The 27,156-nt window shown below is 43.7% G+C and overlaps 1 protein-coding gene across 1 annotated transcript; it reads left to right on the top strand.

The window, feature by feature from the left end:
- Positions 1–3,391: 3,391 nt before the first annotated feature.
- Positions 3,392–4,862, top strand: MAGEH1 (MAGE family member H1). Its single transcript, XM_025989082.2, has one exon. It carries the CDS (start codon positions 3,677–3,679, stop codon positions 4,334–4,336), a length of 660 nt encoding a protein of 219 aa, XP_025844867.1. The 5' UTR covers positions 3,392–3,676; the 3' UTR covers positions 4,337–4,862.
- Positions 4,863–27,156: the final 22,294 nt, after the last annotated feature.

Raw genomic sequence — 27,156 nt, 5'->3', positions numbered from 1 at the left:
ACATTACTCAGCCACCAAAAAGAATGAAATCTTGGCATTTGTGACAATGTGGATGGAGCTAGATTGTATTATGCATACTAAATAAGTCAGTCAGAGAAACACAAGTGATTTCACTCCTATGTGTAGTTTAAGAAACTGTTCTTAAATGTTCTCATTCATTTGGGGAATATAAATAATAGTGAAAGGGAATATAAGGGAAGGGAGAAGAAATGGGTACGAAATATCAGAAAGGGAGACAGAACATAAAGACTCCTAACTCTGGGAAACGAATTAGGGGTGGTGGAAGGGGAGGAGGGCGGGGTTTGGGGGTGAATGGGTGACGGGCACTGAGGGGGGCACTTGACAGGATGAGCACTGGGTGTTATTCTGTATGTTGGCAAATTGAACACCAATAAAAAATAAATTTATTATTAAAAAACAAAAAAAATATAAAAAAGAAACAAAACAGATGAACATAGGGGAAGGGAAGGAAAAATAAAATAAGATGAAAATTGAGAAAGAGGGAAACCATAAGAGACACTTAACTCTAGGAAATAAACTGAAGGTTGCTGGAGGGGAGGTGGTTGGAGGGGATGGGATATCTGGGTGATGGACATTTAAGGAGGGCACTTGATGTAATGAACGCTGGGTGTTATATGCAATTGATGAATCACTAAATTCTACCCCTGAAACTAATAATACACTATATGTCAACGAAATCAAATTTAAATAACTTTTTAATTACACTGAGATGCCACCTCACACCTGTCAGAGTGGCTAAAATGAACAAAAGGAAATAACAGATATTGGGCTGGATGCCAGGAAAGAGGGACCCTCTTCCTCTCTTGTTGGGGATGCAAACTGGTGCAGCCACTCTGGAAAACAGTGTGGAGATTCCTCAACAAGTTAAAAATAGAAAAACCCAGTGCAGCCCAGGTGGCTCAGCGGTTTAGCACCATCTTCGGCCCAGAGCCTGATCCTGGAGACTCAGGGTCGAGTCCTATGTTGGGCTCCTTGCGTGGAGCCTGCTTCTCCCTCTGCTTGTGTCTCTGCCTCTGTGTGTGTGTGTGTGTGTGTGTCTCTCTCATGAATGAATAACTAAAATCTTTTCTTCTTACAAAAAAAAAAAAATACCTACCCTATGACCCAGTAATTGTGGTACTAGGTATTTACCCAAAGGATACAAAAATACAGATTTGAAGGGGCACGTGCACCACAATATTTACAGCAGCATTACCAACAATAGCCAAACTATGGAAAGAGCCCATATGTCCGTTGACTAATGAATGGATGAAGAAGAGGTGGCATATACAATGGAATAATACTCAGTCTTCAAAAAGAATGAAATGTTGCCATTTGCAATGATGTGAATGGAGCTAGAATGCATTATGCCATGTGAAATAAATCAGTCAGAGAAAGACAAATACCACATGATTTCACTCATATGTGGAATTTAAGAAACAAAACAGATGAACATAAGGGAAGGGAGAAAAGAAAAAGATGGAAGCAAACCAAAAGAGATTCTTAATGATAGAGAACAAATTGAGGGTTGGTGGATCTAGGTGGGTGGGGGATGGGCTAAATGAGTGAGGTGTATAAAGGAGGCCGCTTGTGATGATTAGCACTGGGTGTTAATAAATATAAGTGATGAATCACTAAATTCCACTCCCGAAGCCAGTATTACACTATGTGTTAACTAGCTAGAATTTAAATAAAAACTTGAAGAAAAAAACATACTGAATTCATGATGGCAGGGCCCCATTGAGGAAGAAAAGAGTGGTGTGGGTCTGGGAAGAAGTAACAGAGGGCTTTTCCATATCTGTCATGTAAAGGGCAGGCCAAAGTAAGACATAATTTTTAAATTTGGGACAGCGGGGCACAAGTTATACAGGTGTTTGTAACATTAATCTTTATTCTTGTCCCTGTGCTCAAGATTAATTTGCAGTAAAGATATTTCTTCCTAAAACCCAGCAGATAAATCCAAAGTCAATCACATGATTTTTGTTTGATGATGGTAGGAGTATAGGCTTCTTTGGAAGACCCTAATTCTTGGAAATTGTAAAATAAGTCCGTACCTGCTCTGTGAAATGATTCCCGGGAACTGTCAGTAGGCCAGAAATTGTGAGGAGTCCCTGAATGAGGGACAGCAGATGTGGTCTCACTCATTTGTTTGAGTAAGTCATGGCCCACAATCTGTGCAAAGTTCACTGCAAATGGAGGTACTGGCCCAAGAGTGTTCTATGCCCTGGGGAGGTGCTGGCTGGCATCAGAACAGAGCATATAGGTGAATTAGTGCAGCAACAAGAGCAGTGTGGACTAACCCAGCATTTCCCTATCTCGCTCCCAGCACTTACCACCCAGGGGGTGGCTATAGATGTCTGCCCAGGTGAAAGCAATGCCTATGGACACTTGGGCACACGGATGGGACAATGTCTGGGGTGGATGGGTTAGTAGACAACCCCGGGGAAGAACAGGGTGCAAGACCCACAAGAATTGCTGCCAATGTATCCAGCCCAGCGTATCCCAACCTAGTCCCTTCCAGCACTTTCACTGAAAATATGGCAGTGGTATAAATTCACCTCAACAGTGGCTCTTATTCATTAGCTATTCCCTGTGAATGAGGTACATATATGCCTTGTGTATGACTTTCCTTCTGCTGATGTAACAAGTCACCACAAATTTAGTGGCTGAAAACAACCAAATTTACAATTTTACGGTTCTGGAGGTCAGAAGTTTAAAATGTATCTGCAAGTCTGCGTTTCCTCCTGGAGGTCCTTGGGGGAGAATCCACTTCCTTGTCTTTTCTAGCTTTGAGAGGCATCCTACATCCCTTGGCTCATACTCCCTTCTTCCATCTACAAAGCCAGCAGGGTAGCATCTTCTCTCCTCTTTGATCTCTGCTTCTATCCTTAGATGTTTTGCTGACTCTAATTCTACTGTTTGTCTCCTATAAAGGACTCTTACATTTACCTTGGGCCCATCCACATAGTCCAGGATAATCTCCCCACCCAAAGATCCTTAACTTAATCACATCTTCAGAGTTCCCTTTTGCCGTATAAGGTAATATATTCACAGGTTCTAGGGACCCCAGTCTGCTTCTCCATCCCCATCACAGCTGCCTTAAGGCTCATTTTCTTTTCCTCTTGCTTTTTGTACAAATTGCTTCCTAAGTGACTTGCCAGACAACAGTCTGCATTCTGTGAGAATGTGTTAGAGACACATTGCTTCCCATTACCTGTGAGTAAATCTTGTACAAGACTGAAAAACACAGGAATCCTATGCTATTCATTTGTCCCGTGTGTCCCCCTGCCCTTGTCAATCTCTAGCTCTCACCTCTTCCCTAGTCCCACCCCTGCCGCCTAGTGCCTCTTTTTCTGACAGCGGAAATTTGTGTGGAGAAGACGCCCACTTCCTCTTTGGAGTTCCGAGTGCGTGGCAGAGAAGGCGGAGTCTGTTCCGCAGAGCTTTCTCGCGGGCTCCCAGCGGGAGCGAGTGCAGAGGGCCATTGCTCAGGCATTCCAGCTTTCCTGGGAGTGAGCTTTCTCGTTGAGCACGTCTGGCTTGTTGCTACAAAGACTATTGATATTGCTGGCTTCAGCGGCGGCCGCTGCTTAAGGTAGAGGTAGTTGCTTTTGGCAGAAGTTGCAGGCATTTCCCCCTAGAATTGCAATAGACTCGAGCGCCCATAGTAGGAGACATGCCTCGGGGTCGGAAGAGTCGGCGCCGCCGTAACGCAAGGGCCGCAGAAGAGAACCGCAACAACCGTAAGATCCAGGCCTCAGAAGCTTCTGAGACCCCGATGGCCTCTTCTCTGTCCCAAAGCACCCCGGAAGACGAGCTGAGTGGCCCTGAGGAAGAGCCTCGCACTCCGGAGGAGGCCTCCATCACCCCTGAAGAAGCCTCCAGCACTGCTCAAGCTCAAAAGCCCTCGGTAGCCCGGAGCAATTTTCAAGGAACCAAAAAAAGTCTCCTGATGTCCATTTTAGCCCTCATCTTCATCATGGGTAACAGCGCCAAGGAGGCCCTGGTCTGGAAAGTGCTGGGGAAGTTGGGGATGCAGCCTGGCCGGCAGCACAGCATCTTTGGAGATCCAAAGAAGGTCGTCACAGAGGAGTTTGTACGGAGAGGGTACCTGATTTATAAGCCTGTGCCGCGTAGCAGTCCAGTGGAGTATGAGTTCTTCTGGGGACCTAGAGCACACGTGGAATCAAGCAAGCTGAAAGTCATGCATTTTGTGGCAAGGGTGCGTAACCGATGCTCCAAGGACTGGCCATGTAATTATGATTGGGATTCCGAGGATGATGCAGAAGTTGAAGCTATCCTCAATTCAGGTGCTAGGGGTTACATTGCACCCTAGGGAGATCTGGGGAAACCCTTAAGGGGGTTTGGAAACAATATCAAAGGTACCCCAAGAAATAGATTAGCTGGGTCCTGAATTGAATACCATGGGAAACGGGGTGGGAGGGCATTTGTTATTTGTGATCAGTGCTAATTGTTTAACTGCAAAATAGACCGTTTGCTTTGGATGTTGTACGATTTATACATTTTAATATAGTGCTGATTAAGATTACAATATGATTAAAATATGATTGCAGAAAAGATACTGTTTTTTCTGTCATTGAGATTTAGTATGACAGTTTTGCTTATGTTATAAAATGAGCACATCATATACTGTGATCTAATACATATTTTATATCATTGATATAGGCTATTCCTCCAAGTTTGAAATAACCAGTATGTGAAAGACGGATAGGGGAATACTTTTATGTCTGACATTTCAGAAACCTTTGTGTATGCTATCGTGTAAAGAGAAGTGACAACTACCACAAATTTGCTTAGTTACTGCACAATATAGAAAAAAAATAAAAGCATAATGACAAGGACACCTTGTTCATTTATTGACCACCAGTTATGTGTGAGACACCAGGCTAGGTTCTGGGGATACTCCATGACACACAGTCCTCAGTTCTAAAGAATGTTCTAGATTACACAGGAGAAACAAATATGTAAACTGGCAGTTTGGTAAACGCCATAACAGGGAGTGAGTAGGGGTGCCATAAAAAGGTAGAAACACTTAGGTGACCTGTCTTGGGGGTGGGGCGGGAAAGAGGAGACAACAGAGGATTCTATGAGAATGTAAGAGATGCTGAAATAAGTTTGGGGGAACTTACAAGTGGCATCAGAGCATTCTATGAAAATACTGTGCATTAACTAATTTTTGGATACCTAACCCACCTTGTGGGAGGGGGTATTGGCAAAGGGAAGGGAATATCTTGGGCTACTGTGGACATAGAAAATACACTTGAATCAGCTTGAGAGGAAGGCAGGGGAGAGAGGGAGTGGTTGCAAGAAAAAAAGATGGGACTGTCAGAAAATTCTTGGTGAGATGACAAGCTGAGGTCTGAAAATAATATTGAAGACGGGGAAAGGAGTAATTATGGAGGCACTAAAAGCAGCGTGGACACCAGGGAGAAAACAAATTCTCCACCAAATGATTAAGGCTATGTTAAGGGGAAAGTGGAGGAAAGGTGGGGAAGGTGGGGAAGAGGTGAGCAGAAGCTAGAGGCTCAGAGGATGGAAGTTATGGCTGACTTTAATGAGAGCAAAGATGGTTAATAATAATGATAATCCTGGAATAATACTAATTTTTAAAAAAGCAAAAAAAGCAGAGCCCCTTGGATGAGTCAGAGAGAAGACTCGACCTGTGGCATCTCTGAAAGATAACCTGGCACTTTTGTCAGAAACTACACTTTGTTAAGGTGTGCCAATTGTTTAAAAGAGTGTGTGTTTGGGGGGGGGATATGCATTTTGGCGTGGGAGGGGAGCAGAGTTAGCACTTTGACTTTCTCCTTCAGCCAGAGTAGTGAGTCCAGAGAGCCACTTGGCATGGTGGCCCATGGTGCACTAAGCATGTGGTATCAGGTTTCTTTCGGCCTCTACCAAGGAGCTCAATGCCCTTCCAATCTAGTCTATCATCAGGGAGTTCTGAATCCTCTATCTCACTCTGCAGCAAATCTGGAGATGTACAAGTCATCCCTCACATTCTCTTTAGCTACAGGCAAAGAACATGCATAAGATGTTCTGGCTACCGCCAAAGCCTACTACATCTACTCCTAGAGCTAAACACTGTGTGAACTAAGTCCTCTAATAGGGAACCCCAAGGAAGGGTGCCTCACCTAGCTTTGTGGAGCTCAGAGGGAGCAGCTATCACACACAAGAGTGGCCAGTGTCCCTTCTTTCTTTTGCCTCCTGTCAATCTTCTCCTGCTTTCAGCTGTGTGCAAGGTAAAGTCACTGGAGCCAGGGTAGGCTACCAGATGACTTTCTGGCAAAGGCCCAGGGGCCCACAGACATCAGCCTGCAAAGGAGGCTTCAAACAAAAGTAGGAACTATGATGCCTCAGCAGCTCCAAATTCATTCAGTAAGCAAGGAAATAGTGATAGCCTTCTATGATTCAGGCAGTGTGATAGAAACTGAGGCTGCAGGAAATGAAAAGGCATGTTTCTGGCCCCAGAGGAGCCCTATTTGTCAGTGCCACCTCCAGAGGTAGATAAGGTATGAATCTGAGGTTCAGATTACCAAGTGACTTTCCTGTCTAGAGCCACAGGGGTGGCAAGTGACAGATCCTAGGCAAGACCCCACATCTGGTCTCTGAAAATCCAGAGTGTTTTTCCATAGGCCACCCTGCTGTCCGTTCCTGCCTGCCGATGCACTCACAAGGTCTCTGTCTTCAAACAAACACATGTAAAGTCCGTGGTACAGGTCTCAGTAACCCGAACTGCAGCCTCAAATCCTTTTGAGGACAAGGCTGACTTAAAATACTCTCCCTTTTATAGAGAAAGGGCTCATAGAAGTCAGTTGGTACCAAATCAGTCAGCTAGTAAGTGGGAGAGCCTGCAGAGCAAAGATTTATTATTGAGCATCCCCTCTGTACCTGGGGCTTGCCACATATTATTGCCACACATATTGCCAGGTCAGTAAGATCACCCGTTTTACAGGAAGCTCCAGCTAGCTTAGGGGAAGAAATACTGTCCTTCCAAAACCTGTCTGAATCTATCTTTTCTTTGGTTCTGGTGGGGAATAATCATCCAATTGTCTAAAATGGTTCTTTGCAAGTGTGGGCCAAGAAGCTTAATTCAGTCAGAGAACCAGTAGTACCCAGTATAAAGGGAGAAAGAGTGGGAGTAGACAGCAAGCTGCATTGTAAAAGAGATGACTGCTGGAATCCTGAAGGCCTCAGGCAGGAGGCTCCACAGGGAGGCACAGAGGCTCTTGTGACCTGCCTCAACCCAGCAAAGGAAGCAGTTAATGACTCACACTTACTCTCGCGTTGGCCTGAAGGTTTAGTGTGTCTCCCATCCCTTTGCACCCCCAACACATTACATTGGTACCGCAAAGAATTAATCTTCATTTGATTAGGTAAAAGCTGAGCAAGGGTGGGATTTCCGGTGGCTGTGAAATGAATGACAGGGCTGACAGAGAGGCAAGGAAAGGAGCCTCTGGAAGGTGGTGAGAAAAAGAGAATATTCATTGTTTCATTTACATAAATTCTTTGAGCTTTGAGCAGTATCCATGGGGGACACAAGCTGGAAACCTCTTGCTTATGTAAGTCAGCAGCCTGACCTGGCTCTATCCCAGCAGTTTCCACACATTGAGTGGAAAGGCTGCAGTTTTAGTTGCCAGAATGCCTCTGGAGTGGATTGAGTTTCTGGGTCCTAGAATACTCCAGTTGTTTAGGGGGCTCAGGGATAGAGAGCTCAAAAGTCCCCAGTGCATAGCAAGAGTGGCAGCTGAGTGCCTAAATTGTGCCAGGCACTTTGATGGTTGTTTTCATACATTGTCTCTAATGTTTGCAACAGTCCAGCAAGGTAGGCACCACCAGGCCAAGTTTACAGAGGAGGAAACTCAGGGTCAGATATCAGAAGCGAGTTGCTAGGGTCACCTGGTTGGTCAGTGACAGCCTTGGACATGAACCCAGGGCCAGGGCCAGGGCCAGGGCCAGGCAAGTCTGAAGCCCACACTATTATAGTAAAACAACAAACCGCATCGCCAGGGCATCTGGGGCTCCACCCAGCTGTGGGAAAGTCCTCTGTCTTCAAACTCCACCACAACCCAGGGTCAAAGTGAGAAGGAACATGCTGGGGTGGGGTGAGGAGGCATGGGGAAATAAGGTTAAGAAGTCATTTGGGGATTAGCTGTGGATGTTCCTTTATTATGAATTATTGTGGCCCCGGTTGCTAGGCATCATTCAGGGGCTGCAATGTGTAGAACGAGTATTTCCTTCCAAGACAAATGTATCCTCTCCATCACAACGCCTTGCTCAGAAACTTCACCACCCTGAACATTCCATCAATCCTCAAATCCCAGGTCCTGGCTATTGCACAGTGAACCAACCAAACAGCAACCTTTCTGGTCCTGCCAACGTTGCTGGCTGATGCTGTTTCCAATCCAGAAGGTACAATGGGTCACCACAACTCTGCCTTGAGCAGAGTAGAGTGCCTGGGATAAGACACAAGCAGAAAGCAGTTGACTATCTGCTTGTGCAAGAAGACAGGCTGAGGGGGGGTCCTCCTTGGGCCCAGTATTGTGGCCATGGCCTCAGTAGTCAGGTGCAGAGCAGACCATGGCCATGGTGAAAGACAGATATGGATTCTGCCTGGGTTCACATTCACCTCGTGAGGTGGGTAAGGGCCAGGATCCTTCTGCATCCTTCCTTTGGCAGAAGCAAAGAACTCCAGTGTCCTGAAGGAAATGATTTTGAAAGCAGTGGTGGTGGTGGAGAAGGGTGATTGCTATGAAGATGTACTGAGACCTATATGCAGGTTACTCCAGGGCTTGTGAACCATGAAACAGTTAAACATCAAAGAGCTAATGGAATTTCTTTGAAAATCTGTGTGAGGACACTTGCACAAAAGGAAGGTTTCAGCTCAGTCAAAGCTGTATAAAAGAATGGCTCTGGAGAAATCCAGGGCTTGCCGAACAGATTTTGGGAGGGAAAGTAGACTCTAGGTTTGTTCTGCTCATCATTCAACAGACATAAAGCCCACACAGGGTGGCTTGGAGGGGAAGGTAGAGCCCATAAACAGCTGGTGAAAATCAGGCCCAATTCTTGACTGGTCAATTTCTGCCTCAGTTCCTTGTGACAAATGACACCCTAGAAAATGTTATCTCAAAATGTGCAATGTATGAGAAGTGCCTGAAATCCCTCCTGTAACTATGACCAAGGAGGCCCTTGGATTCATGCTCAGCCTATAAAGCTTCAAAAATAACTAGGCCTCTGTCATTTTGGATGCTGCGATTATCCATTCACCCATTCGACACACATTTACAAAGGTCTATTTGTGGGATACTTCAGTGGGTGAGGTTGAGCGTCTCGGTGGCTCAGTGGTTGGTTGAGCGTCTGCCTTCAGCTCAGGGCATGATCCCGGGCCTGGGATCAAGCCCTGTAAGGGGCTCCCTGCAAGGAGCCTGCTCCTCCCTCTGTCTATGTCTCTGCCTCTCTCTCTCATGAATAAATAAATAAAATATTTAAAAATAAAAACACAAAGGTCTATTTGTGTCAGTCACAGTTCCAGTCACGTGGGATACATATATGAACAAAACACAAGCTCTTATGCACAAAAACAGAAAATACAAAGTAAACCTTTTAAATAACAAATTAGGCAGTACCTTAGAAGGCAATACTTACTCTGGTTGGCGGGGCGGCGGGGGGGCAGTGGTAAGCTCACATAGAACAGGGCAAAGGTGAATTGGAAATGCCAGGAAAGAGAGGGATCATTAAATTCTACTAAAGGGTAGGCAGAGTAGAAAGAAATGAAGAAGGTGAGGGGGTTCACTTTGCTGATATATAAAGGAAGTATCGTTCAGGCAGAAGGACGAGTTAGTGCAAAGGCTCCAAAGCCCAGAGTGTCTAAGCACATTTGAGGAAGGGTGGACAGGCCAGTGTGGCTGCTGTGGACTGAGCGAAAAGGACAAGAGTTGGAGATGAGGTCAGAGATATTAACAGAATCCCACCTTACGTGGGGGCTAGTAGACCATCTTAAGGAACTTGGCTCTTGTTTGCAGTAGAATGTGGGGGCCAAAGGAGGGAGGTCTTGAGGTTCTGAGCAGAGAAGCGGCGCAATCTGACTTACCTTTTGACTACTTACTGTGTTAAGAATAGAGTGAAAACAGGCAAGGGTGGGAGCAGGAACACCAGGTAAGAAGCTATTGCTGTAAGTCAGACTAGAGATGATGGTGGTTTGGGTCATCTATAGGTAACAGAAGATGTGATGGGAACTGCTCAGCTTCTGGATACATTTTGAGGTTGACCTAACAACATTCCTGATGGTTTGGATATGGAGTGTCAGGAGTCAACACTGACTCCAGGATTTGGTGGGTGTTTTGTTTTGTTTTGTTTTGTTTTGTTTTGTTTCGTGTGTGCATCGTGTTTTGTTTGTTTGTTTGTTTGTTTCTTGTTTATTTGTTTTTGTGGTTTGTTTGTTTGGTTGGTTTTTTGGCCTGAGCAAGGAGTAGAATGGAATGCCTGTCAAATGATATGGGAAATGGCTGTAGTTGGAATAGTTTTTATAGACGGCAGAAGGGATCAGGAATTCAGTTCTGGGCATGTTGAGTTAAGATGTCTCTTTGACACTCAATGTGAGTTGAGTAGGCAGTTGTATAGAATTCAGTTGTATAGAAGTCAGGAATTGGGCAGCCCCAGTGGCCCAGCGGTTTAGCACCGCTTTCGGCCCAGGGCCTGATCCTGGAGACCCGGGATCGAGTCCCACGTCCGGGATCGAGTCCCACGTCAGGCTCCCTGCACAGAGCCTGCTTCTCCCTCTGTCTGTGTCTCTGCCTCTCTTTCTCTCTCTGTGTGTATCTGTCGTAAATAAATAAAAAATCTTAAAAAAAAGAAACCAGGAATTTGGCTGAAAGATTGTGTCTAAGATGTAGAAAAGGAATTTAAAAGCCATAAGACTATTATGAGATCAGCTAGGGAGTGAGTGCACATAAGGAAGTGCAGAAGATCATGGACAGAGATTTGCAGCATAAAGGGATCAGAGAGAAGAGGAGATGCCAACTGAGAAGACAGAAGTTTCACCAGTGCTGTAGACCAAGAAAGTAGCAGAGCCCCTGAGATCTTGGCTTGCTTAAAACAGACTCTGAAGGCTCTGAAGGCTGGCCCAGCTCCAAGTGGGACAGACATCCCAGAACCACAGAACTGACCTCTCCTTGACTTTTAGAACATCCTTACTACCTGAAGATCTGTTTTCTGACCAAGCCAGAACAGTAGCTCTGGGGACATTAACAACTCTGATCAAACTAAAAGGCCACTCAGAACACTATCCTTTAGGCTGTTGGTCATACACACGCACGTGCGCACACACGATCTGTTTGTTCTTGGTTGGGCTTCCTTCAGTTGGTTTCATTCTGAAATCTTCCTACTCCCTGATAAACTTGTCTAGCAAACAATCCCATATGACATGACCCCCAAGGAATGAGCTTCACAGTGAGGTGAAACCCTACCTGCAGAGTAAGACTGAGACTAGATAAAGCTTTCACAGGATTGGGTCTCAGGTCACAGGGTCTAAGCCTGTCCCAGGAAAAGAATAATTATATGGCTAATCTAAGCCATGGAGAATGAATTCAGACTCCATGAAAAAAAAAAAAAGAACAGAGGAAGAAGAGAGGGCACTGGGGCCATCAGAGACCTACACTCCAATAGTGATGATCCAGAAATGGCAATCAAGGCCTTTAAGCCACCCACGTCTCTGCAAATGGACATTTAGTATTGTTTTACTCTGTTTTCCCTTCAAACAGTGCTTTAGTTAACATGTTTGAAACCGTGTCCCTCTTTTCAGAGACAGGCTCCTCCAAGATGCTCCCCGTCCCCGCTGCAGGGATAGCAATAAAGGCTACCATTGAGCTGGTCCTCAGGCATCATTGGCCCATGCGGTGGGGGTGAGGGGGTGGAGAGCAGCCACCAGGACTAGGTAATCAGCATTTCTGAAGTCCTAGTAAGATAAACAAGTGCTGGACACCAATGGAGCAATGGTTGAGGTAAACTACATACACAAGGCGAGTGGAAACCTCCTGGGCCCAAACCCAAGGTTTTCTACTTGTGGACCTAGCTGAAGTTATCTAGCTTGTATCAGCCTCCATGTACACCACCAAAAACACAAACAATGCCTCTTGCTTTATAGACACGCTGTGGCAAATAAATCGCCTGATCTTCACAAAGCCCCTACACTGCTGCTTCTCAAACTGTCTGAAGTGAAGGATGAGGATTTCATTTTTCTCCAAGTCAGTCACTCATGGATCAATACATTCATATAGCACAGGGAAAACAAATTGATACAAAGAAGAAAAACAGCAAAGACACACAAAATACAAGCCCTGGTTTTTGTTAACGTCACAGAGACTCTTGCCATCATAAAATACAATGATGCTATAAGAACTTTCTAAACATGTACTCTCAATTTATGTACTTACCACAGATTGGTAACACACTTCTGCAAGGCAGCAAGTGTCCACGGACTGCACTTTCATCCCTTCAGCTCTGGCACAGTGCCTGGCCTATTACAGACAATCAATCGGTCATCGCTATAGCAAGGGAATTATTACAAAATATGGTCCTTATCATGAGGGAGATTAAATAATAAGAAATCACAAATAAAAAGAAGAAGAAATATCAAGTGATTCGATTGCTGATGGAGTGTCAAGAGAGTTCTGTGCCCAAGAAGGAGTACAGGAGTTCAAAAAGAACATATCACAGGGGGCAAGATTTCCGCTAGGCCTTGACAGTCGAGGAAGGATGGAACTTACTTTGTAGCTTTTTGTATTTTATGATTGTATAGGAAAGTGTCAATGTTCAGTGCACATATTTCTGCCAGTCCTGAAAGCATACAGAGTTTGGGAAATATTTTTAGCCTTAATCCCACCATCCAGAAGTTATCTGTGCTAACATTTGTGGGTATACTTTCAATGCATAGTCAAGAAGATGACACTGATGATAATAATAACGAATATGATAACAATTTTAATTACAGATAAATATATATATATTTAATGCTACACACATATTTATAAATATCTACACCAGTTTTCTGTGTATCAATACAAACAAAAGGGCCATGACTCAGAGACCCCTCTGTTATCACTGTTGACCCCATCAGCCATCTTGGGAAAGATCCCCACAGTTGTTGTGCCTGGGAGTCCCAGAAGGGTGATACAAATCAAATTGCTACCAGGACCTATCTGTTCACTATAGTCTCCAACAAGCAATCTTGAAGTCCTCTGAGAGAACTTCAGTATAGCCTCCGGGTAAGATGATGCCCCTCATGATGTCAACATTGCTCCCAGGCATTTCACACGGCTGCCAAAGCCCAGGTGCCAGAGCTGAGCTGTATTCTGTGTGGAAGTGCATGCTGTGGTCCTGTTACCAACTCTGTATCAAAGGTGGATCATGAAGCAGCTCTGCTAAACCCACGCCACTCTCTCAGAATACCAGTACCCCTCACTTCCTACCCTCCAATCAAGGTTATCTGAAACAAGTCCCCAATCTCCAACACAATGCACCTCACAGTTAGAACCTCTAGAACCCCGATCCGGACAATTTACGGCATACGTGCACACGCATGTACTCTCACACATACACAATTAATGCATTGTTGAGGAGGAACTGCCTAGCTGGCAAGTGAACAGTTATTTATTACAGCTGCCCCTCTCTTTGTGCACTGGAGGCAGTTCAGAGGAACTGGCTGTTCCAGAACTCTGGTCTCTCCACCCTTGCTGTGTAGGAATGAATCCCCTTGCCCTCCAGGTCATACAGGAAAAAATTAGTATTTCCCTGGAGGAATTGTACTAAGACCAAACAATAAGCAAAATAATACCCTCAAACATCAGGATAGAACTGGTCTCTGTCCCAAGGCTGATCATCAAACTCAGTCCACATACCACCTTAGCCTGTCATCAGCCATCAGCTGTGTCATCTCAGCCACACAGATCTGGGGCATGGCTTGGTGCTAGTCTATGCAAATGTGATCCTCAGACCAAGGTAAGTGAAAAGTGGCACCACAGACCAGCCTGCCAGGGGATCTCCTTTCCCTGAGAACCTGTTTCCTTTACTGCTGTCTGGTAGGGCCCATCCTCCCCCCATGCTCCTCTGCACCCTGGCTACACACAGCACATCTTCCTATTGTTGACTGCTCATGTCTGATCTTTCATCTGGGCTGTGCCCCTCACCCCCGTCCCTGAGACAGCTCGCAGGAGCCGGGATACCATGGGCTGTTCTGCCACCCTCAAGTTTGCTCGTGACATGGTTGGTCTGTGCTCCCCGTCCTTGAAGTTGGTCTGTCTACTCTTGTTTCCATATGCTCCTCTGACCCTCCTGCCTTCTCTGCTGTCCCTTCCTATGTTCAGCAGCCTCAGCTCTCATTCTCAGCTCATTGACTGAGGAGCTCTGACAGACGTGTCCTGGGCCCCAAAAGTGATGAAGTAAGCCTCCCTTCCCCCCAACAGGTGACAAGTCTTCCCTCCCAAGTCACACAGAAATGCAACAACCTCTCCCTAAAGGTACACTCCCATACTCACAGACAGCTGCCTCACACATGTTCAGACTCTCCCAGATGGGGCATCATCCCAATCTTCACTTATGAGTGTGCGCTCATAGGCTTACATTCCCAGGCAGGCAGACACACACCAAGGTGTACACACACAATCAGGTGCCACATGTACACACTCGCCATATGCACAACCCATAAACACACCACATATACTTCCACACATACAACCATATCTAAAAATGAATAGGTACCTTACAGCCACACATGCCACATGCAAGTACGCAAGCATATACGATATACGTGTGCACAAAAAAGGAGAGAGAATATCTCAGAGGGGGATATGATGCCCAGAAATACACATAAATGCACGCATGCACACATACCTAGAAACTAACATACACATCACAAAAGCAAGTATACTCACTAAGACGAACATACATGCACACATACATACACATGAAAAGGAGCAAGTTATGTCTACTAAAACTGCCCAAATTTCAGGAAAGAAAGAAAGTTAAAGACGCATTTCTAAGCCTCTGGTTCTCCCCTCTTCCCAGACCTAGAATGCATACATGTGAAGCTAAAGATCTGACAGTCTCTGTCTCTCTCTTTGTATTTCTCTGTATATCTCTCTCTCGGTTTCTCTCTCTCTCTCTCTCTCTCTCTCTCTCTCTCTCTCACACACACACACACACACACACACACACACACAGGCACACACGCACACATACAAGCACACAGAGACATGGAAGCATGTTCTCTCACATATATAAACATGCACACACATATTCTCTCACATAATCTGTCTCTTACATACACACAGACATGCAAGTGGGCTCTCACACACACAAACACGTACACACACATGCTCTCTCACATTCTCTCCCTCTCTCTCTCTCTCTCTCTTTCTCTTTCTCTCTCTCTCTCTCTCTCTCTCTCTCTCTCTCACACACACACACACACACACACACACACACATCATCATCATCATCATCCACAGAGATGGTAGGGGGGAGAGTGGAGGATGGGCAGCATGGTTCCAGATCCTGAGCAATGGCTACTGTGCGTAGGTGGCAGCTACATCCTCCCTGGAGCCCTAGGTCACAGAAGAACCCAGTTCTTGGCACCCAGCCTGGACAGCTCCAAAGGGCAGAGACACGGCAGCCTGCTCCTCAGCTCCTTCTGTTCACTGTTTCCTGCTTCCTCTCCCTGCTGTGAGACCTCCTACTCCATTGGCATGATGCTCTTGGAATGTAGCTATGAAGAGAAAGCAGATATACCTGCTGTTCTCTCCAAACACTAGTCTCAAGAATCTTGCCTTGGAAAGAAGAAGACAGAGTAAACATGTGCAGCGGGTGATGAAGGAGCACAAACAACTTGCATGCCAGGTCAGGGAATGGGAAATCAGCACACAAAGCAGCAGACATGTATCTGGGAGGAAAAAGAGGAGTGAGGAGAGCATGGCAGTGGAATCCTACCCGGTGACCCAGAGCTGCCAACGCAGCAGCAAAGATTTCCTCAGAACTCCCAAGAGGTCTCCCAGCGCCCCCTTCTTCCCTCCAGCCCTGTAAAATCAGACTGATTCCCTGAGAAAACCTCAGTCCATGGCATGATGACCTTTGATATGAGGCTTTAGGACATATGACTAACAAATACATAGATGGAAAATTCTTGAAGAACGTCAACAGCAGGGGGCCTCAACACAGGGCCCTGGTCATTGAGCTCATGCTGCCCCTCCTTCACCTCACCATGTAGCTGATGCCCCCAAAGCCCTCCACCCTCAGTCAGTAGACTCCCACAGGGCAGGGTATAAGATCTCCAGCAGCTAGGAGTGGGGCTGCTCAGGCCAGACCCTGAGTTCCAAGGACCAGGAAAACCGTGACACCCGGTATTCTCCAGTCAGGCTTATAATCAGGGCCCATGTGCCTCTCTAGTCCTGGAAAGAAGTGTGTGGATCAGTGATGAGACTATGTAAGAATAAAACCAGCAATTAGATTTTTTTTGGTGGGGGGCAAGGGGGGAAGCCTCTGAACTACCAGTTTTAAGAAAATTGTCAGAAGTGGGCATGCCAGGAGACTAAAGAAGCTGTGTGTCAAGAGCAGGAACCCACTTAGACCACTATGCTAGGGTTTTCCTCAAAGTAGCTCACAGTCTATCTACATCAGCATCCATGTTCCCAAACAGTTCCATGAGTGCAGTTAGTGCCAAAGTGGAAGGCAATGGGATAACTAGTGGGGTGTGCCATATTTGCCACTCCAAGAACCCATGGACTGCAGTAGCCTTCCTCTTCCACTGCACCTTACTGTGTCCTGCATTGTTGCAAGGAGGAACCACCAGCCAAAAGTCATGTTCATGGCTTTTGGACACCAATGGTGGCAGCAAACCCAGGCGCTGTTGTGTCTCTGCTAAAGCAGAGAAGTCAAGAGTAGACTGGTTGCTGTGAGCTCCTCCCTCATATCTATCTCCCAACCCCACCTCAATTCTGGCAGACTATAAAGGATACTTATCTCTTGGTGAGGATAATATGGATAGGAAATGACTATCTGTCCCTGTCTCAGATAATCAAGAGTGTGAACCTTGCTGCCACTGAGGTCTCTGCACAGCAAAAGTAAGCCTTGGGTAGGTCAGATGTTGTGATGCTTGGGAAGGGAGGATGTGGGCTGTTCATCCTTGGACTGGTGGAGTCGACCAGCAGGCCATGAGGCGTGGTACTAACTCCTTGGCTATGGGTGGAAGCCACACCTTCCACCCCCACCCCTGCAGGGCTGTGGAAACACGACTCATTACACTGAGGCAACTGCTTTTCGTTCTTTAATAAACACTCTCTCTTTTGGTGACACTCCTCTACACCCCACACACCCCCATACACCCTGCCCTGCATCTCTCAGTGTATGATCATCCATTTTCTCAGTCCTCAAGGGATGGGGCTTCTTGTACTACATACACCCCTGGGAAAGAGTGGGATTTGGAATCAGAATGTTTGACTTCCCCACTTTCACTGAGCTGTGTGCCAGTGGACAAAGACTTTCATTTCTTTGAGTCTCAGCATCCTCAGCAGTAGAGTGGCTATTACAATGATAATACCTACTCAACAAGATGGTTAGGAAAATTAAATGAGGTACAGGGTGCGCAACTGCTTTGTATAGCGCAAGGAGGGACTAAGCAGATATTATGATTCTTATCATTGCTAAACATAATAACAGATAGCAAAGTGTACTTATGAAGCTGGTCACATTCCCACTAAGGTGGGGGAAACAAAGCTTCTCTGTCCTGTCTGATTTCTCTGGAAATTGCTGCAGTGTCTATGGCCAGAGGTTTATTTAGTTCGGGGGTCAATTTTCCTATTGTCATTTTACTGGAATGGAAGCTCTGTGAGATCAGGATTTTATTTGTGTGTTTGGTCCGATTGCTGGTATATCCCAGGTGCCTGAAATGGTATCTCGTGCATATTAAACAGTCAAAAAATATTAGGTGTTATGAGTGAAGGAATCTTTTGAGAATCTAGTGAAAATAATGTCAATAATAGTGATGATAAACACTTGCAAGTTCATGAGGTACGCCCACAAAGAAAACAGCTGACGACATAATATTACTTCACTCATCTTTGAATAAAAGATACATAATTACTTTAAAATATGAAGACCACCAGAGCTTGTGTGTGTGTGTGGGGGGGGGAGGATTGCACATGCAATGAATCATTAATTTAAAGGTAAACTGCACAATGGCAAAGCCAGAAAAGTTGTTGGGAAGCTCTGCAGATGTACAGGATTCTCCCCCTGATCCTGGGGCAGGTTTCCAAATGAGGAAGGAATGTAATTCATAGTTATAGCTCATGATAATTGAGCATCTGTTACATTCTGGGCATGTATTTATATTACCTATATCATGTAATTGCACCCTCACCACAACACTATGTGATAGCGTTTATAATCCTCCATTTCCCAAATGAGACGTCTGGGATTCAGAGAGGTTAGGAAACTTATACGGGGCCACGCAAGATTTCTACTAAGTGGCAGAACAAAGATTTGAAATCAGGTCTCTCCAAGTCCAAAATATGCAGTTTGCTCTCAAGTATTAAATGGCAATGCCGTCCATCATCTGTGAGCTGTTTCAAAATGTTACTACGGGATATGCCAGGTTTTAGGTGAAGTTTGAAACCACTAGAAGGATATAGGCACCAAAACTGACAAAGAGGCACATGAGATTCTGCTAACAGAATCTCAAAATCTAATACAGTATTCTCTGCTGTGCAAAGACAAAACAACTTATTTGTTTTCCATAACTAATCCTGCTTTTCCAGTACACACTCCAACAGATACTAAAGGTGGGCAGGTAGACCACTTACATTTCATGATTAAAGACTCTTCAGGCTCTTCCAGTTTGGCTTCTTCATTTCAGGCAATTATTCAGTCAATTCTAACTTCTACTTACTTCTTCTCCTCTATAAAATGATATCTGTGGATTGGAGGACAGAGTGTGGCTTAAGTGATGTCTGGTGGTGACCATACAGAAGTATCCTCAGCCTGAGTGATATTCTTTGGATTCTGATTATGTGGCAATGTAAGTTGAATACTGCTTCCTAACTGGACTTTCCTCTTGCCAGACTTATGGATCCCCCTGAGATTTTGTTGCAACTCAAAGTTAACTCCAATGTGGGTGCCTAGAACGACATTCACTACAACAATGGCCTCTGGTTGTTTTTCATTACACACTGTGCACTAGGTTGAATAGCGTGCCCTCAAGATTCATGTCTATCTCGGATTGTGACTTTATTGGAAACAGGGTCTTTGCAGATGTTAGGTGTTAGTTAAGATAAGTCCATACTGGGATTAGGGTGAGCCCTAAACCCAGTATGACTGTTGTCTTATTAAAAAAAAATAGAGAGAGTGACGCATAGAGGGTGGCTCAGCAGTTGAGCGTCTGCCTTCGGCTCAGGGAGTGATCCTGGGGTTCCGGGATCGAGTCCCACGTGGGGCTTCCTGCGTGGAGCCTGCTTCTCCCTCTGCCTATGTCTCTGCCTCTCTCTCTCTGTGTCTGTCATGAATAAATAAATAAAATCTTTTTAAAAAGAGAGAGAAAATACACAGAGACACAGACTCACTTGGAGGAGCACACCATGCAAGGATGGAGGCAGAGATTGGAATGATGCATCTACCAGCCAAGGAAAAGCCAGGATTGCTGCGACTCTTCAGAAGCTAGGAAGAGGCAAGAAGGGATCTTTCCCTAGGGGCTTCACAGGGAGCATGGCCCTGCTAACTCCTTGCCTGAGACTTGTACGTCCAGAACTGTGAGAGAATACATTTCTGTTGCTCTCAACTACACGGTCCGTGCTAATTTGTTACAGTGGCCCTGAGAATCTAATACATGCACCAGTAAGGAGATTTTGAGCACATACCTCCAACATGTTTGTTGTCTATTAATGTACAGATTACATACTGGCGACACTGTATTAGTATACAGTGCTCATCATAAAACATGTGCTAAAATTAGGAATTTTAAAAGGATGTGATAAAATTAAATATGCTTAGAATTTCTAGTGCTTCCTCTCCACACCTAAATGCTCTTCTTACCCACCTCATATGTGTACACATCCCACTTTGTAGACCAATATGCTCCAAGATCCCTTCACCTCGCTTAGAGTCACTCTGATGTGTTGAACAGTGTTCAGTTGTTTTCTGTATCCTTCCAAAAGGCTGGTAAAATAGTCTTAATATCTCCTAAAGCAAACGGGAGCTGAGGAAGTTTTAGAAATGTACATGTGGGTCCAATCTCTCCATACCCATTCTGAGTGAAGTGCCTTCACAGACTACAATAAGCGCTTTTGTCTTCCAACAGTCATATTGGCTCCAGTGTTGTTGGCACATGCTGCCTCTGTACTCAGCTTTCAAACCCATCTAATACCACCACTTACAGGACTTTTCAGAAGATGATTTTAGGACACACATCTATCTAATAATTCTCTCTCTCTCTCCTCTCCTTCCCTCCATCCTTACCTCCCTATCTCCTTCCCTCACCTCTCCTTTCCTCACTTCTTCTGAGAAACACTTTCATTTGCTTCTTCTTTCTAAGAGTCAGTGGCCTAATTCTCCCATATCATGTCATTCTTCCTCTCAAGGGGACATAAACGCTTTCCCCCACCCCAGGGCCAGAATGACTATTGGAAGGTGAAAGATTTATTGCAAAAATAACGAAAAATATTTACATTTATTATTTCAAACTAGTATTACCATCATATGACTTTGCTTCTGGAACTTATCCCATCTTGTGAGCAAAAGATGGTGCACACTACCTCTGGCCTCTGTCACCCCTACTGATCCTACTTAGATGAGAAGTGTCAAGCTGGGACTGATCCTTTCTTGAATATAAAGCAAGAGGAAATGGCAGTTCACCCAGAGATGAACATGATACCTGATACACTAGTCTCCAATTTCTACTACCGTTCCTTGGAGAACCTAGTAAGATCTGAATGGAGTGGGTCCAAGGGGTTTTTATTTCCTGGGAATATGCATGGACAGGTTTAAGAATCTTCCCTTTTGGGTAGAGGAGAGCAATCTTTCCAAGGGATCCCGACAAGATTCACCACTGTTCATCCAGTGCACTAGTTGTAAGGATGGAAAGTAACTGACTGAGGCAATTCCCGGGACTGATGTGTGTGTTTGTGGATCAAAAATTGATGGGGAGAGATGAGCCCTAATTCCTATAAATGGAACGTGGAATATGTACCCGTTCCGCAATGACAATAAAAACCAGGGCAAATGGTCTGACTAAGGGTCCCTTGTTTCTATTTACATCTCTATTTTTCACTATTAAAGTTATAACATATTAAGCACATTAGAGCATTTTTTTAAATAGAAAAAAGAAGAAAGGTATGACCCAAAACATGCCCAGACCTGACCCTCTGGCGCAAGGACCAGAAAAACCATGACTGCCATTATGCCTCAGCTGGACTTCTAAACCAGGATCCCTTTGTTTCTCCAGTTCTAGCAAGAGAGTGAGCAGAGTATATTTTCTTCAACAAATAAACGGCATGGAAAAGATGAGGGGGAAATGTAAAACATTAAAAGACTAAGCCACATATCAACCATACACAGTGCATGGGATTTTTCCGATCCTAATTTGAGCAAACAAACTGTATAAATACATAAATCATGTGTAAATACAAGTTTGATGAAGCAATTGGGGAAATGGGACATTGTTGGGTAGTAGATGATGCTAAGTCAGTCTTGATCATTTTCTTGGCTTTGATACTGTGCCGTGGTTCTGTGAAAACCGGTCGGTCCTTATCTACTAAAGTGTATTTCTGGATGGAATGAGTTGATGTCTACATTTTGCTTCACAGTACTCCAGAGAAACAAAACAAAACAACATTTTTGTTAAGTACGATGGGAGAGAGATGAAACAAGAATTGAAGAAAGTTAATGATTGTTGAAGTTGATGACTCTTGAGCTTAATGGGTACATGGAGTGCATTGTACTTTTCTTTCTGCTTTTATGTGTTTGCAATTTTCTATAATAAAAAGTTAAAGATAAAAAATGAAAGGCTTGGATTACTGAAGGTAATGTGGGGGCAGTAAGAGATGAGGGACAGAAAAAATACAAAATAGTCACGTTCATGGGAAATGAAATATGAAAAATGCCCGTGAAAATATCAGTCACATATTTACAGACGTTGTGCCAATTGCAGATTCTGGCAGATATAAGCCATCCTTAAACAAATGGTGCTGGGAATAGCTTTGCAATTTTAAACAATGTTTATTTACTCAGAGAAAGAGACTTGAAAGGAGAAGATGTCTTCTCAATTTCTTAAACACACTTTAATTTAGAGAAATTTTTTTTTCTGTTCTTGTTGAAGGACACGTAAAGAAATTTTGTATGCAATAATATGCCCCTCTGGTAAGAATACTGAGCGTGGTGTGCTTGAAATTTTCTTACCTAAAAGAAACCAGGTGACAGGAATCATTAACTCTCTCATATGTAAGCTTGGTAGAGAAAATAATTGAGGTGCAGAGAGGTGTTTAGGGGTCAGAACAAAGGGCACATCTCTTGACCAAAGCCAGCACCATCTGCAATGTAACAGTAATATAGCAAGGGAATCTTGTACTCTTAGGAACTTCTGCATTAGGGGATCCTCTGTCTCTGGGGACCCAGTACCCTGGGACAGGGGATAGCAGTCTTTCCATAGTTCTTTTTTTTTATGTGTGTAAATTCTTTTTTTAAAAATTTTTTTTATAAATTAATTTTTATTGGTGTTCAATTTACCAACATACAGAAAAACACCCAGTGCTCATCCCGTCAAGTGTCCCCCTCAGTGCCCGTCACCCATTCCCCCCCACCCCCCGCCCTCCTCCCCTTCCACCACCCCTAGTTCATTTCCCAGAGTTAGGAGTCTTTATGTTCTGTCTCCCTTCCTGATATTTCTTTCCATAGTTCTTCACCAAGTATCACACCTATGTTCATTGCTGTGCCAGTGGTAGCACAGGGTGCTGAGACAAGTTACCAAATTTGTGTCCGTGTGTGTGCATGGGGGTGGTGGTGCGTGTGTGAACATGTGTGTGGGCATGTGTGTAGATGGGATGGGTCCTCGCTGGAGAGGGAAGGTGGGAAGCTGTCACATTATACAGAAACTATATTTTAAAAACAAAAATAGAGAAACGTGCTTTGAAAAGGTTATTATTTTCTTATCTTTTATTGAACATATAACATAGGCACATGACAACAATTTGAGAAAACAAAGAAAGAGGAAAGAAGGTCAAATGTCATCGCATCACCATACACCTCCACTGTTGGTACTATAACAACTTTGCTCCCCTCTTGTAGTCTATGCATATGCATGTTTTAGATGGCTATGATCATACCATAAATAGGATTTTATGTCCCGATTTTTTTACTTGACTTTAATTTGTGAATATAGGCATATAAATCCTCATAAAACTATAAAAACGGAATCACGGGACGCCTCGGTGGCAGGGTGTGATCTCACAGTCCCGGGATCGAGTCCCACATCGGGCTCCCTGCATGGAGCCTGCCTCTCCCTCTGCCTATGTCTCTGCCTGCCTCTCTCCGTGTCTCTCATGAATAAATAAATAAAAATGGAAATCACATTTGCCCACACATGAATCAGACTGCAGTTTTCAAAATGACAAAATTAGATGTAATCAGACCTGTCCCTGAAAATCCAAAGCATTTGACCTCCATAGGTCTGATTGTCACGGAAGGCATATGGAAGGAGCCCCAAGTCTCAAACCGTGAGATGGGGGCTGGCAGCAGGAGAGGAAATGAGGATGGTCTAGGCTCACTGCATAATGCTGGAGTTACTTGGCCTTTTTATCATCCAGCTCATACAGAGTGGACCAACCCCTGCTCCTGGGTACTCAAGGTCATTAAAAATGGAGCTGCAGCAGGATAAATCCTAATGAAGAATCAGGGAAGCAACTGAGAGCTGAAGAGAATCTATCCTGACTTCCAGAACACCTTTCACCTCTAAATGAAAGCTGGCATGAGAAAAAAAAAAAACTTGAGACCACATACGTGCAAAGATGATATTGAAAAATAATTTACAAACAGTACAATCATGTAAATAAATACATGTGTCAGTATAGAGATGGAAATTTTAAATATATTTTTTTGTGCCCTGAATAAACTATTGATGATAAAACTATCTAACATACAATAGAAGTTGTAGCTCGACAGCCAATTTCTATTAAAGTGTATGGACTTTGCTTGATCCGATTTCTAAACTTTTTTTTGCAGCTCTGTCACTATAGGGAGCCTGTTGAGGTCCACATTTTTCTTCCTATTTTCATTATTTTAATGTCTGGTTTTTCAGAATGTTACTTCTCTCTGTTGGTTATTTGAAGTAAGGTGGTAAACATAAAGTTTATTGGAAAAAGACTTTTGCATATTCACTTTACATCTTTTGGTGGACCAGCCAGAGATCATTGAACATGATGACTTATCACCAAATAAAACATTTGGGAAACTGACAGGTCAGCTAAAATCCCTGACTTTCTCCCTAGCTTTACACTGGTAACATTTTTCCAAATGCCAATACTTTTGCATCTGAGTATTTTCTCATTAACCCCATTCTCTCAGGCACAGATAATAAAGTTTGGTAAATTTTTCATATGGTGTTCTTTCCGAATTTCATATTTTAAGTAGAATTTTACAGAGCTTTTCTGGTTGAAACAGTGGAAGGGTAAGGGCACCTAGATGGCTCAGTCAGTAGAGCATGCAACTCTCAATCTCAGGGTCCTGAGTTCAAGCCCTACGTTGGGTGCAGAGAGTAATTTTAAAAAGAGAAGAAAGAGAGAAAGAGAAGTAGAAAGAGAGAAAGGAAGAAAGAAAGAAAGAAAGAAAGAAAGAAAGAAAGAAAGAAAGAAAGAAAGAAAGAAAGAATCTGAGAAACAGTGGAAGGGTGAACAACTGACCAGTTGGCTCAGGACTATCCCAATTTTAGCACTAAACACCCTGTGTCCTAGGAAACATCTCTCCAGGACATAAAAAGTTCTGCTTTTCACAGATGGATGCAAAAGGTTGGGGTGGGGGGTGTACAGAACTCTTACAGTAGCCCCCACAACTCTTTTGGCCCTTGGGGCTGAAAGCAATAGTGCTTTTAGTGTCAAATGGACACCATATGGATTACAGCCTTTCCTAGTTGCTATGGCTGTTTTGTCTCCTGACTGCTGATACTGACGACCATAATTTGGGGTTCACAATAATGATCATGCATTTTGCATCACCCTGTGAGATGTGACTTGAGAATGCAACTTAAGCATGTTGTCATCCTGAACATTGAGTCCTTAGTCTGACACTCAGGAAACACTTAGGGAATGGCTATGGAATAAATTTCCAGGTTATTTGTCACACCGATAGACACATAGATGTGTGAAATGATGCTGCACAAGTGTATTCTTCGCAGCATGATTGCAATGAGAAAAAGAAGGAAACAAGTAATGTACCTACCATAAAGGAAATGGTTAATATTATCAAGGTGCGTAGGTTTTGCAGCCATGTGAGTATGCTATCTTTCATTTTTAAATGATTGATGGATTGATTGATTGATTTAGAGAGAGAGAAGGAGGGAGGGAGGGAGGGAGGGAGGGAGGGAGGGTGCATGATGGTGGAAGGACACACTGAGAGGGAGAGGGAAAGCATCTCTAGTAGACTCCTGGCAGAGCCCCCATTGAGGAATGCTCATATGACCCTGAGACCTTGACCTGAGCCTAAATCAGATAGGATGCTTAATTGACTGAGCCACCCAGTAGCAGCCTGTAATTCTTCTCCTGATAATCTTATTTTTGAAACTCTAATTTTCAGGGTGCCTGTGTGGCTCAGTCTGTAAGCATCCACTTTTGATTTCAGTTCAGATCATGATCTCTGGGTTGTGGGACTGAGCCACCATCCGGCTCTGTGTGGGGTATCCAGGCTGCTTAAAATTCTATCTGTACCTTTCTCTCTGTCCCTCCCCTTCCCTCTCTAAAAAAGTTATAAATAAATAATAAATGAAAAGTCTAATTTTCATTGTGCACCCTAAAACGCATTGTTAAATGTTGTATATATTTAATATGATGACATGATTGTTTGACATACATATACATATTGAAATGATTATTACAATCAAACTTAATAACACATTATTCCCTCACATAGTTAGCATTTTTTGTGTGTGATGAGAATACCTTAAATCTACTCTGTTAGCAATATATTAGTATTTCATATGGTATTATTAACTATATTCTTCATGTACATTAGTTCTCAAGACTTATACATCCTATACAACTGCAAGTTTGTGATTCACTTTGTTCTAGTTTGGAATACTTTCTATGATATACTGTTAGTTTAAGGAACACTGGAAAGCATGATATTTATGTTACTGCTGCATTGTTTTCAAAATGAAATAGGCAGTACCCATTTCGGTTTGTATTTTCATAGAAGATTTTTGGAAGGATACACATGAATCTAGGAATAGTGGTTGCCTCTGGTAGGATGAAGTTTAATGACTAATGTCAGGAGAAAGAGGGAAACATTTCACTATGTACAGTTTTGTACTCTTCGAATTTTCTTCTTGTGCATATTACCTATTCAAAATATCAATTTAAGAACATAAATCATTCCTTCCTAAAATTATATAACTGATGGGTTTTAATGTCAGATACATAGTCTTCTATTTTACACATTCTTGTACTGTTGGAAGTTGATATAGACTACTTTATCTTTTTATAACGCTATGACATGGGCTAGATAGATGTTCATTTTTATATTTCTTTTGTTATCCCAGAAATTCAGAGAACTCATGACTCTTCTATTTAACTTCAAAATTAGAATATTATCCAAAATTGGTGGTCTCTTGATTTTATATGTTTTGTTTTTTAATTTAAAAATCTTAGCATTTTAGATATCAAAATGTTGTACCCAGGGCAGCCTTGGTGGCTTAGCGGTTTAAGTGCCGCCTTCAGTCCGGGGTGTGATCCTGGAGACCTGGGATCGAGTCCCACGTCGGGCTCCCTGCATGGAGCCTGCTTCTCCCTCTGCCTGTGTCTCTGCCTCTCTCTCTGTGTCTCTCATGAATAAATAAATAAAAATAAAAATAATCAAAAAAATATTGTACCCATTGACCACGTCAAAAAGAACAAA

This window comes from Vulpes vulpes, chromosome X, assembly GCF_048418805.1.
Source record: "Vulpes vulpes isolate BD-2025 chromosome X, VulVul3, whole genome shotgun sequence".
NCBI classification, from domain to species: domain Eukaryota; kingdom Metazoa; phylum Chordata; class Mammalia; order Carnivora; family Canidae; genus Vulpes; species Vulpes vulpes.
The sequence above is the reverse complement of the archived record's forward strand: the minus strand, read 5'-3'. Positions and strand labels throughout refer to the sequence as shown.

Bases quoted from the DNA above. Each gene is read 5' to 3' on its own strand.
- MAGEH1 (XM_025989082.2), top strand. From the start codon at position 3,677: ATGCCTCGGGGTCGGAAGAGTCGGCGCCGCCGTAACGCAAGGGCCGCA.